Genomic DNA, 13,066 nt, shown 5'->3' on the forward strand with positions numbered 1-13,066 from the left:
ATTTCAGACTTTGATAAGAACTATGCATGTTTTGATTTCTAGGATAACAATTAAAATAACATAAAAAGACTGTAAACTTCTATTCAAAGGAAAGAGAATGGTAAAATATATTTAAAAAAAAAAAATCAATCCAGAAAGCAGCAACCCCCTCACAAAAGAGACAAAACAAAAACAAAAACAAAAACAAAACAGGAGAAACAGAAAACACAAAATAAGATGGCAGACTTTAATACAAGCATGGAAAAAAACCACAGTAAATGTACACGAACCAAATGCTCCATTTGAAAATGACAAAGACAACCAGACTGGATTAAAATAATCCAATTATGTGTTATAAGAAATATATGAAACATAAAGATATAAAGTAAAAAGATGGATAAACAATCTACCATGTAAATACATCTTAGGGGAAACCAAAGTAGCTATGTTAATATTATATGAAATAGACCAACCCAAGAGACACATTAAAAAGACCTAAATAAGTGGAAAAATAACACGTTCATACACTGGAAAACCTAATATAGTATAAAGATACTAATTTGTTACAAACTGATATTTGTATTCAATGCAATCTCAATCAAATTGTCAACTTTTGGGGGGAGGGGGTTAACTTCAACCAGCTGTTATAAAGTTTAGATAGAATTGCCAAGGACCAGGGCTGGCACCATGGTTCACTTGGTTAATCCTCCGCCTGTGGCACCAGCATCCCAAATGGGCATCGGGTTCTGGTCCCGGTTGCTCCTCTTCCAGTCCAGCTCTCTGCTGTGGCCCGGGAGGGCAGTGGAGGATGGCCCAAGTGTTTGGGCTCCTGTACCCGCATGGGAGACCAGGAAGAAGCACCTGGCTCCTGGCTTTGGATTGGCGCAGCGCCGGCCGTAGTGGTCATTTGGGGGGTGAACCAACAGAAGGAAGAACTGTGTCTCTGTCTCTCTCTCACTGTCTACAACTCTCTTTCAAAAAAAAAAAAAGAATTGCCAAGGGCCAACAAGTATGAACAACCAAAATACATAAAGAATAGCTAAAAAACAAACGGAAAAATAGGCTTGAATAGCTATGCTATAAAAAGAAAATGCAAATGATCAATAAAAAAGTATTTAATTTATTTAGTAATAAATGAATTACAAATAAAAACTAACTCCTAAATCTGTTAAAAACGGAAAATTTGCTAAATCTATGTGCTGGCAAGGATGTGGATCAACAGGCACTCTGGTACACACAGAGGCAACGGAAATTGGTTTTATCATTTTGGTAAACAGTTTGACATTATCTGATAAAGCTGACAATGCACATATTTTATATGTTAGGAATTTCAGTCCTAAGTATACATTTTAAAGGAACTCCTGCAATATGTACCAGGAGACAAACAGAAGAATGCTCAAGGCGGCATTGTTGACAAGAGCCCCATGATGAAAACAATCCATTAAGAGCAAAATGACTGAGGTACAACCACGTAATGGAATACTATATATAAGGGTATTTCATAAAGTTTGCACAAAATGGAATAAAGAAGGGTTACTTTACAGCAAAAAATATTATTTGTATTTATCTGAAAGACAGAAAAATACTTAGGTACTCTGAGATGGGATAACCAGTGTCTTAACTGCTACGTCAAATGCTCACCCAGTACAAAAAGATTTTGATACCATCAACTTTCTGAAGCTCCTGCATTGCAATTAAAGGGAAGAAAAACAGCTACATGATGAGTCTCACCTGCATAATGTGAAACAAAAGCAAACTAAAACTAAACAGTATTATACAGGGAGTCAGACAGGAAGGGTAAAACCATAAAGAAGAGGAAATTGATGAGCGGCTTTACTTGGGTGGGTGTAAAGTTCTGATCAGGAGGACCATGAGAAAGCAGGCAGGGTTCTACAAATCTGCAATGTTCTATTTCGAGCTACATGGTGGCTATGTGGGTTTTTACTTTAAATTATTATTTAAGTTACTACATATACAATTAACATTTTCTATATATGTGATCTCATCAACAACAACAAAAACATGAAACGGAACACAGTGCTGCTCACTGATCTTTCTAAATAACTGGGTGTCATCTACACAAATTCCCTCAAATGACTCAAGTGGTTGAGCATATTCTCATTTTGGAAAGACAGGATTATTTTGTCAAAAAAACACCAGATAAAGGATCACAGAATCTTTCTTAATCAAATTCTTAATTAAGTTCTCTTCAGAAGCTCTCTGAAGCACATTGAATCTCTGAACTCTAATTGCTTACCCATTAAATGCAAATACTAACAACTGCTCTAACCTCTTGGGATATCTGTGACTATTGAGTCATCCTATATTAATTGCAAACTAACAGAAAAACAATTAAACATAGCAGCTTAGTTTCATAATCCACAATTCAAAGATTTTTGTTACACTAAAGCTGTAATGTGCCAAGAGATAAAAATAAAATTCATGAAAAAAAGGGTCAAAATCTAATAATCTTCATTTTCACTTTCAATTGCATTATTTAGAAAATGGTATGTTATCAGTAACAGGCAAACAAACAGGGTTGTATTTTGAGAAAAAATAAATAAATTTATCCTAAGAAATGGTACAAAAGATGTCACATTAAAAGTCTGGAACTGAGAGTTGCTTTTATGCTTATGAAAGGAAACTTCAGAGTGTCTGTCTTTTGCTCTCTGGGAAAAGGAAGAATATATTTTTCCAAGTTACCAACTGTGAATTATGATATACATATTTTGGTTTTTGTCCTTAGTTCTTGGCTCATGACTTACTCCTCAAGGCAGGCGACAGAAACTACAGTTTCTCGGGGGCAGGTGTTGTAGCACAACAGGGTAAGCCACCACTTTGGAACCTGCATCCCACAGTAGAGTGCCGGTTCGATTCCTGGTTCCTGCTCTTCCTGCTGCTGGGACTAGGAAGGCAGCAGACGACTGCACTAATTCCTGGGTTCCTGCCACCCACATGGGAAACCCAGATGGAGTTCTTGACTCCTGCTGCTGCAGAGATTGGGGGATTGGGGAGTGAACAGCTGATGGAAGATGTAGCTCACTCTGTTACTCTGCCTTTCAAGAAAATAAGTAAGTAAGTAAATCTCAAAAAAAAAAAAAAAAAAAAAAAGGAAGAAAGAAAGAAAATAAAGAATTTTTCTCCCCCAAGGTGTTTCTTAGAAGCTTAATCATCATGACCAGCTTTGTGGGAGGCAGATTAAACTGTTACCTGCAAAGCTGGCATCCCATATGAGATCACTAGTTCGAGTCCCAGCTGCTCCACTTTCAATCCAGTTTCCTGCTAATGTGTCTGGGGAAGCAGCAGAAGATGGCACAAGTGCTTGGGCTCTTGCCACCCAAGTGGGAGTCCTGAATGGAGTTCCAGGCTCCTGGTTTCAGCCTGACCCAGCTTCGATTGCTGTAGCCATTTGAAGAGTGAACCACCTGATGGAAGATCTCTCTCTAACTCTGCCTTTCAAATAAACAAAATAAATCTAAAAAAAGAAGAAAAGAAAAGAAAACTAATCTGCCCTTGTCTTTAGCTGGCCATAAAGAAATTCAGTGACCATCCCTTGTCCAATAGTAGGTCATAAGACTCTCCTCATTCCAGCGGGGTCCTGCCCCTTCCCAGTGAGGAAGGATGGCTAAAGATCTGAACAGACAGGCCTTGCTGGGTTTTTCCATCCAGTCTACTGGCATTCAAGTGTAGGCAAAGAAGTCTCCATAAAAACCCAAAAGGGCGGAGAGTTTCTGGAAGGTGGAATATGTGAAGGTTCCTGGAGGGAATCCAGAAAGGGTTTAGAAGCTCTGAGCCCTTTCCCACATGCTTTGCTCTGTGCATCTCTGCATCTCCATCCTTCGCCACATCCTTTATAGTAAACCAGTAAATCTAGGTGTTTCCTTGAGTCATGTGAACTGCTTGAGCGAGTTAACCAAACTTGAAAAGGAGGTTATGGGAATCCTGCTTTATAGCTGGCAGATCAGCACAGGTCAAACAACCTGCTACCTAAGGTGAAAAGCCAGAGTCTTGGGTACTGAGCCGTCAAAATATCAGATCCGATGCCATCTTCAAGTATACTCGTATAGTGTCAGAACTGAACTGAGGGACACCTGGCTGGTGTCTGCTGCAGAACTGACTACTTACTGGCTGGCTGGAGGAATACCTGCACCTTAAACGAGGTCATGGAAGTTGTGTGTTCCCTGCGGTGTGAGAGCAGAGGAAACAGTTTGTTCATCATACATGCCCAGCCAGGACCTTCTCCATAATAAATCATAGTGAGCATCTAAAATGTTCTCCCTGAACTGACTGAAGAAGACAGGAATAAAATAAATAATTTAATTGAGATTCTCAATTAGCTTCACTGTTGCTACAGAAAAATTAACAAGAAACAGAGGCAATTCTCACTTACTAAAACAAACTTTGAGGACAGAAATTTTGTTTATTTTGCTACTTATAAAACAATTTCTGCCACAAATATCAACAACACTTGTAGACGCTTTTCATGTTCAACCATGCAGAAGATGATAAAGGCAATATTAAATGTAATGCTAAACAGTTTATTTTTATGTTCAAAGTTCTAAATACCTGAATGTTCTCCCTACTCCACGTATGTGGTGTTTTATTGGCAAGTAATTTCAGGTCTTGAATAGCAAGTCTCTTCACTGCTTTCCTGGGGTCATTCTTCAGATACTGCAACAGAAGCTGAATCTGTAAGAGAAGTCAGTCACTCCATGAACGATATGGTCACTGGAATCAGCACTAGTGATGCAGCATAGTCTAGCGAATCTTTGAGATTGCGTCAGGACTCACCTCAGTTACAGCCCTGTCGCCTATCAGCTATGCGCTCATGTTTGGGCTTCCCTTTCCTTGTGGGTAAATACCATCATTTAACTGGTAAGCTTCTAGCACAGGACTTGGCATTTAACAGACCCTCAATCCTTTCTTTTCTTTACTGCCAGCTTCACATCCTGTCATGTACCTCCTGACACCCCATTTTCTCAAGGGTAGCCAAGAATCAGTATTGGGGACTATAGAGAAGCACACAGAAACTAAACTGGTCTTTATCAAAAAAAGGGGATCTTCATGTTTTTAACACAGCAGTTCATTTCTCATCTTTATCATATACTAAATACGCAAGTTTACTGAAGAATAAGCAGTTTAAAGAAAAGTGAAATTACCTGCTTTGGTGTATCAACCAAAGACGAAGCAGCAAGCAGAGTAAAAGTATGCAAAGAAACAATCACCATTTTGGTGGAGGGATAGGATGTAACCAGCTGCTGTAAAAGCTGACGAGCACTGGAAGCCAGGATCGCATCATGGTGCATGTGCTGCAGGATGGGGATCAGCTTCAGCTTCAAGTCTACTGGTGTAGCTAAACCTAGATGCAAAAAGAATTCAGAGATTTCCAATCATCATCCTTACTAGTTCCTATTTAAAGGGCTGGGGGCTGGGCTGGAGGTACAATGGTTAGACTGCTGCCTGGGAACATGCATCCCATATAGGGGTACTCTGCTTCCAATCCAGCTTCCAGTTAATGCACACTCTGGGAGGTGCCAGACGACACAGTTCAAGTATGGAGGTCCCTGACACCCACATGGAGACCTGGACTGAGTTCTAATCTCCTGGTTTGGCCTGGCCCAGTCCTGGCTATTGCAGGCATTTGGAGGAGTGAACCAGAAGATGGAAGATCTGTCTGACTCTCTCCATTTCAAATAAAAAAAAAAAAGGAAATAAATTAGAAATAAAAGGTCTGACTCAATTAGCAAAATGTGCATTTAAAAAATCAAATAGTATACTAATAGTTATATTTGTAACATTAAAGATTATACTAGAACTAATCCATAAATTCAATAGTTTTTTTCCCAAAGTATTTATCTTATCGTTAAGTTTTCATGATTCTAAAACTATCTGCTAATAATAGAAAATGCCTTTAAAAGGTATAGTAGAAAAGCAGCCGTATTTGCTGTCCATTTCTTCTTACAACATATTAACATGATTACATACAGATATACACACACATACACTATCAGGATATGAATACACTGTGTGTAGAATAGCTTTGGACTTCTCTGAACTTTGCATAGCAAAGCTTTTCTTTGCTGTATATACAGCTGGAACTCCATGAGCACTAATCCTGGTGCATCTTTTCCTGACAACCCTGGAGCTAAACAAACAAGACTTTTCTCCAGAGCAGGAGTAGGGAACATATGTAAGGCCAGTGAAATCACTAGAGTTGGCAACCACAGGTGGGACTCGAAATTCAATATATCTACACCACAACTTTCAAGTTGATAATTTTGTATGGTGTGCGAATGATGTTATATTCAAATGGCCCCTGGCAGAAAAAAAGGTTTTCTACCCCTCTACTAAAGCATGGCTTTGTGGCAGTAAGAAAAATTTCTCCACCATAATGTACTAGATCACATCAAAAGCTAATTTGTACTCTGCAGATGACCGGTTTTCCCATTGTAAAATCACTGTCAGTATGAACATAAGACAGCATCTCACCATCCAATGGTAACTTACATCAACAAACTCCCTTACTATTTGGTCTCAATTTGGGTTTGGCCAAAGCAAGAGAGCACCAGCAGGAGACGGGTAGGGGTGGTGATGGGGGTGGGTAGAGAAGAGAGGTCAGAGCAGTTCTTCCTTTGTTTCCTCTCTGCAGTCCATTCTGCTATTTTTCTGATCCTTAAAGTGCATTTGACGGTGCTGCCAACTCTATCTAGGAAACTTCCCAAACCAGCTTCTGCTTTTCCCTTCCTGCTGGTTTCTGCCCTCTTTCTCTGGCTGTTACTCCTTAGTCTCCTCTGTAGTCTCTTCTTCTATAACTTCTGGTATTTCTTGGAGTTAGTAATAAATTCTCTTCTCACCTTTTGTTGTATTTTTTCTACATAAACTGACAGTAGTCCCATGGTGTCCACTATCAGCCAGCCCAGAACTTCACATTTATATATCCTGTTACCTCTGACCACCTCCTCTAGGATATCTTACTAGGGCCTAAAGACATCTTCTGATCTCACCTTGAAATTGAGCCTCCAAAACCTTCCCTATCTCAAGAAATGACAATGCCAGCATTATAGCTCCTCAAACCCTGGAGTATGTCTTAATTTCCTTCTTTCTCTCACATCACTTTTTCCAAATTTATTAGCAAGTCTTTGCTTTATCTTCAAAATGCAAGCCAAATGCAATGCCAATTTCCACTACCACCTCTTGACTGAACTACTGCAAAAGACCTTAAGTACTCTCTTTACTTAGGCCTTTCTGTATGGCTGACTCCTGGCTCAACTCCCTCTCTTCTCCACTCTGAGTTTATTCTCAATCCAGCAGTCAGAGATTCTTCATCTATTTTTAAACACACCTTTACTGAAGATTTAGGGGGACTCAAAAAGCTTTGCTTGGAAATGAGGCAGCTTAAAATTAAACATCAGAAAAAAAAAATTAAACATCAGGATATTCTGTTCCTAAAACTCCTCTGCCATTTCCATATCTTGACCTCCAATCTTCCCCCACCCATGTGCCAGTTTTCTTCTCCCTCTTTCTTTCCCTAATTCCTGTTCCTAAGTTTCATTTTTGAAGATAAAGCTTAAGGAATAATAAAGCAATGAATCTTAAGCATACAGATTAATGAATTTCCATATATGTATATATCCATATAACCACCTCCCAGAAACATAAATACTCCAGCACCCTAGAAGGCCCACCTGTAGAGCTTGCACCAACTCCCTTGCTGTCTGCCCTTTACTCCTCTGTTTGTGTTCAGGTAATGGAGAGCCCCAGGAGGAGAAGGGAGGGAGAAGAATGAGGTCAAAATAGTTATATTTACTCTCTGGTTCCCTCTCGGCAGAATCACTTCAAGCTCGCTGAAAGTCAGTTTTACAAAAAGGCCCTCTTGACATGACTCCAAGTTTCTGGTAACCACTCCTTTTCCTGGGCCCTGGAAGGGTGACAAAAGCTATTGCTAGGCTCCAGCACTACATTATTCCCTACAGTTTATTGGATGCTCTTTGAATTAACCCAGTGCAAGTGTGCCATTTGTTTCCTGCTGAGATCTTATCTAATATAGCACATATTCAATAAAACCTTGCTCAATCAATGAATGATGCTTCCTTTTAATGATATGAAGACAATGAACCCTTTGTTCAGGAAAGCCCTTTCCTGTTAGAGGACAAAAAGACAAAGAAATGAAGGTGAACAGGATAAAGCTCAATCACTGCACCTTGGTATTTGAGTGATTATTATTATTGTAAAGTGAACAAGACCTCTTTAAAAGACAAGGGCCAGCGATGAAGTGTAGCAGGTTAAGCTACTGTCTGCAACGCTGACATCCCATATGAGCACCGATGCCTGCTCCAGTTCGGGCTGTTCCACTTCCAATCCAGCTCCCTGAGGATGCCCCTGGGAAGGCAGCAGAGGAATGGCTCAAGTGCTTGGGCCCCTGCACCCACATGGGAGACCCAGATTAAGCTCCTGACTCCTAGCTTTCTCTGATTCTTGAGGCCATGTGGGGAGTGAGCCAGTAGATGGAGAACCTCGCCCTCTCACTCTCTTTGTAACTCTGATTTTCAAATAAAATAAATTAACCTTTAGGAAAGAAAAACCTAAAAGACAAGTCAAACGTAAGTAAAATATAACTAATATAGAAACTTCATACTCCAGAAAAGCACTGGACCACTGTGGTTAAAAGCATGGACCTCAAAGCCTCACTGTGCTATACCAGGTGTGTAACTACAGACAAATCACTCGGCCTTATTGCAGCACCTTTTCCTTTTTAGGAAACCAAGAGTAGTGGTGCTCTTTAGAATCCTGTAGCCTGAGCTCCCTTTTACAAATGTTACGAAGATAAATGAAGTAAATATTCAATAACCCTGAAGCAGGGTTTAGAAAGTGAAGTCGGAAAACTAAGGCTTTGTAGGTCACAAAAGGAATGTGGATTTGATTCTAGTTGCCACTGGAAGACACTGGAGGGACATGAGTAGAAAGCAACCAGAGCTCCTGATAACAATGCCTTCCTGCAGATCAAAGCATTCTTCCCTGGCCTACGTGCACGGCTGGCTCCTCTCCCTACTTTACTTCTCACACAAATATCACTTCATCGACGCATGTAAAAGGGAAGAAGAGGTCCCTCCTCTCCCTCCACCTACTCTTGGGACTCTACCCTTCTTACTCACTTTTCCTCCAGAGCACCTGGTATGTCCTATCTTATCTGTCTACTGTCCCACCCTAGACCAGAACTTAGGTTACATGAAGGCAAGGGCTTTGTTTTGTTCCTTTCTGTATCCTAAGCACCTAGAACACTTTTAGCACATAGAAGATGATGACCAGCATATAGTAAGTACTTAACAAATATTAGCAACTACTATTAATATAAATCCTATTAAGTCACTTCCCAATAGTAAATGAAGCATACATACCTTGAATCATTTCACTGATTTTATTACAGATTCCTACAGCAAAATCCCTTTGGAAAGAGAGAACAGCAAAAAGTTTAAAATCAAAACACTAAATTTGTTAACTTTTCCAAGGAGTTACATCATAGGAGAAATGTAATACTATAAATCGTTAACTAATATTCAAAAGGTCAAGTGTGGAGGAAGGGGTAATGGTAAGAAACACAATTCCAGGCCGGCGCCGCGGCTCACTAGGCTAATCTTCCGCCTTGCAGCGCCGGCACACCGGGTTCTAGTCCCAGTCGGGGCACCAATCCTGTCCCGGTTGCCCCTCTTCCAGGACAGCTCTCTGCTGTGGCCAGGGAGTGCAGTGGAGGATGGCCCAAGTGCTTGGGCCCTGCACCCCATGGGAGACCAGGAGAAGCACATGGCTCCTGCCATCGGAACAGCGCGGTGCGCCAGCCGCAGCGCGCTACCGCGGCGGCCATTGGAGGGTGAACCAACGGCAAAAGGAAGACCTTTCTCTCTCTCTCTCACTGTCCACTCTGCCTGTCAAAAAAAAACAAAAAACAAAAACACAATTCCAACAAAAACTTAACCATCAAATAGGTGTAAGCCAAGACTTGTCTCACATGATATTCAAGGAAAGACCCCCTGATTTGTGAGAGGTGTTGGAATTTGCATCCATTAGTGACACTGTCGGAAAGAATCAAGGTCAGTATCATAGAATATGTTTTAGGACATACTTCATATTAAGAAACAGGTTCTGGGACCAGTGCTGTGGCATAGCAGGTAAAGCTGCCACCTGCAGTGCTGGCATCCCATATGAGTGCCGGTTCAAGTCCCAGCTGCTCCTCTTCTGACCTAGCTCTCTGCTGTGGCCTGGGAGAACAGCAGAGGATGGACCAAGTCCTTGGGCCCTGCACCCACATAGGAGACTCGGAAGAGGTTCCTGGCTCCTAGCTTCAGATTGACCCAGCTCTGGCCACTGCGGCCACTTGGGCAGTGAACCTCTCTGTAACTCTGCCTTTTAGATACATAGATAGATAGACAGATAGATCGATCGATAGAGGAAGGGAGGGAGGAAGGGAGGGAGGGAGGGAGAGAAAGAAACAGGTTCTAACATACAAGCACTGATTACATAAGCAAATTAGGTCCTAACATTTTGAAGTTTAGAAAGAGCATGTACATAGTAGTAGAAATGCAGTAGGAAATACAGAGAAAATCTTACTAAAACCAAACTACTTAGTCATATTTTTCAATATCACGCATGTGTTTATTTTCTAAAGGTGCTGTTTTTCATTTTATCACAACAGAAATATTACTGTGTTGAAAAAAGTATTAATAACATGAATAACTGAGATAAAACATTATATAACATGTAAGGAAATAGAGGTTAAGAGGATGAAAATGGATTCATTTAGTCATGATAAAGCATACATGAGACATGAAATACTTTCTTCTACAGCTCACAGATGTCCAGGTAAAGTATTTTCTGCTATTAAGATAATATGCATAGGGGCCGCCACTGTAACACAGCAGGCTAAGCCTCTGCCTGCAGCGCCAGCATTCCATACGGGTGCCAGTTCATGTCTCAACTGCTCCTCTTCTGATCTAGCTCTCTGCTATGGCTTGAGAAAGCAGTAGGAGATGGCCCAAGTGCTTGGACCCTTGCACTCGCATGGGAGGCCCAGAAGAAGCTCCTGGCTCCTGGTTTCAGATCAACCCAGCTCTAGCCATTGTGGCCATTTGGAGAGTGAACCAGAAGATGGAAGACCTTTTTCTCTGTCTCTTCCTTTCTCTGTAACTGTACCTCTTAAATAAAGAAAATCTTTAAAAAAAAAAAAAAAAAAGGATACTTTGTGTAGGCACTGGTATTGTGGCATAGTGGGTTAAGTCAATGCCTGCAGCATCAGCATACCATACGGGCAGTAGCTGAGTCCTGGCTGCTCCATTTCTGATCCAGCTCCCTGCTAATGTGCTTGGGAAAGCAGCAGAAATTGACTCAAGTGCTGGGGCTCCTGTACCCACGTGGGAGTCCCAGAAGAAGTTCCTGGCTCTAGCCTGGTCTGGCCCCAGCTGTTGCAGCCATTTGGGAAGTAAACCAGCAGATGGAAGATCCTTCTGTCTCTCTCTCCCTCTCTCTCTCTCTAACTCTGCCTTTCAAAGCAATAAAATAAATCTTAAAAAACAAATCATGTGTTATTTTCAAATTCCTTCTTTTACAAGCAAACAGTGAAGTTTTGCAGAGGCTACAGGATACAGAATGACATCATCTCTCAAGAACTAATGGAATATGTGCTTTCTAGTGTTTTCCAAAATTTTCGAAGGGAGTATATTTGGTATATCAACATGAAATCCAAGATTAATTCAGTCTGTTCTCAGTGTTACTGCACTCTTACAATGTCTGTAATCTCACCATCAGCCAATACTTGTACATTATTTTGAAATCCTGACGTTTGTGCTTACACACAGACATATCAAGTATACTTTGTCTTGGTTGGTGGCAAAATTTTGAAAGATTTCTCTAAAATTGCTTCTAAAAACAAAGTTCACCTGCACAATATTCTTCTTATACTTAATGGTGAAATTCTGACATGACAGATGAGAAAACTCGTTTTCTCAACTCACAACTGTATAATGTTGGTCCAGAGACGATGAAAAAGACGAATCATATCAGACAGTTCTCTGATTTATAGAGAAGAATGTATTCTAAAGAAAATGGTAAACCTGTAAATAAGAAAATAAAAAAACCAACTAAACCTATTCCCCGGCTTTTCAGATGTTAATACTCCAACTCACCATGTCTTATGCCACAAAACATTACAGTGCCAGTTAAACTGCAGCTTATTTTGAGACCAATAATTTAAAATTTAGCTAGAATGTCTGAACACTTTTTACAGTTTATTTATTTATTTGAAAGGCATAGTGACGGGGTGGGGGGGCATGAATAAAATGAGTATCATCCATCTGCTGGTTCACTCCCCAGATGCCAGCAATAGCCAGGGCTGGGCCAAGTTGAAGTCAGAAGCCCAGAACTCCATCTTGGTCTCCCAAATGGGTGGTGGGGACTCAAGTGCTTGAGCCGTTATCTGCTGCTTCCCACGGTGTGCATTAGCAGGGAGCTGGCTTGAATCCGAGGCAGGACTGGATCCCAGATACTCTGATATGGGACACAGATAGGCATCTCAAGCAGCAGCTCACCCTGCTGTTCACAACGCCCATCCCAAGGTATATTTTAAACACAGATGTAATGTGCTCTTTAAAGCAAAAAAAAAATTTTTTAAACTTTTATTAAAGCTCTTCAAATAGAAATGGTAACAAGTTAACTAACTGTAGTAGCACATTGGCTGCAGAAGTGCACATGGTACAGACTTATACAGCTGATAGTGCTAAATGTGTATTGGACAAAGTCAGCAAGGCATTGCCACTTTGCAGTAACATAGTAACCTGTCCAATTAAAGATCTGGCTGCAAATATGAGGAATGAATTAATAGCTCATCTGCACCTTGGCAAGAATCAAGGCAGTAGCAGTCATTACAGTGTTCTTCTCAACCAGACACTTATATTAAAAAAAAAAAAAAAGGGCCAACGCTGTGGTGCAGCAGGTTAAGGCCACGGCCTGAAGCACCGGCATTCCATTTGGGTACCAGTTCGAGACCAGGCTGCTCCACTTCTGATCCAGCTCTCTGCTGTGGCCTGGGAAAGCAGTAGAA

At 40.9% G+C, this 13,066-nt stretch overlaps 1 protein-coding gene across 1 annotated transcript in view; it reads right to left on the minus strand.

Moving 5' to 3' along the window:
* Window positions 1-13,066, minus strand: part of INTS7 (integrator complex subunit 7) — an 82,041-nt gene that overhangs the window by 48,414 nt on the left and 20,561 nt on the right. The window contains exons 5-7 of the mRNA XM_062210304.1: window positions 9,375-9,421; window positions 5,139-5,338; window positions 4,546-4,668 (exon numbers count right to left, since the gene is read on the minus strand). Coding sequence (XP_062066288.1) covers window positions 4,546-4,668; window positions 5,139-5,338; window positions 9,375-9,421 — 370 coding nt within the window. The remainder of the gene's footprint in view (window positions 1-4,545; window positions 4,669-5,138; window positions 5,339-9,374; window positions 9,422-13,066) is intronic.

The sequence above is a fragment of the Lepus europaeus genome, chromosome 14 (assembly GCF_033115175.1).
Source record: "Lepus europaeus isolate LE1 chromosome 14, mLepTim1.pri, whole genome shotgun sequence".
Taxonomy (NCBI): Eukaryota; Metazoa; Chordata; class Mammalia; order Lagomorpha; family Leporidae; genus Lepus; species Lepus europaeus.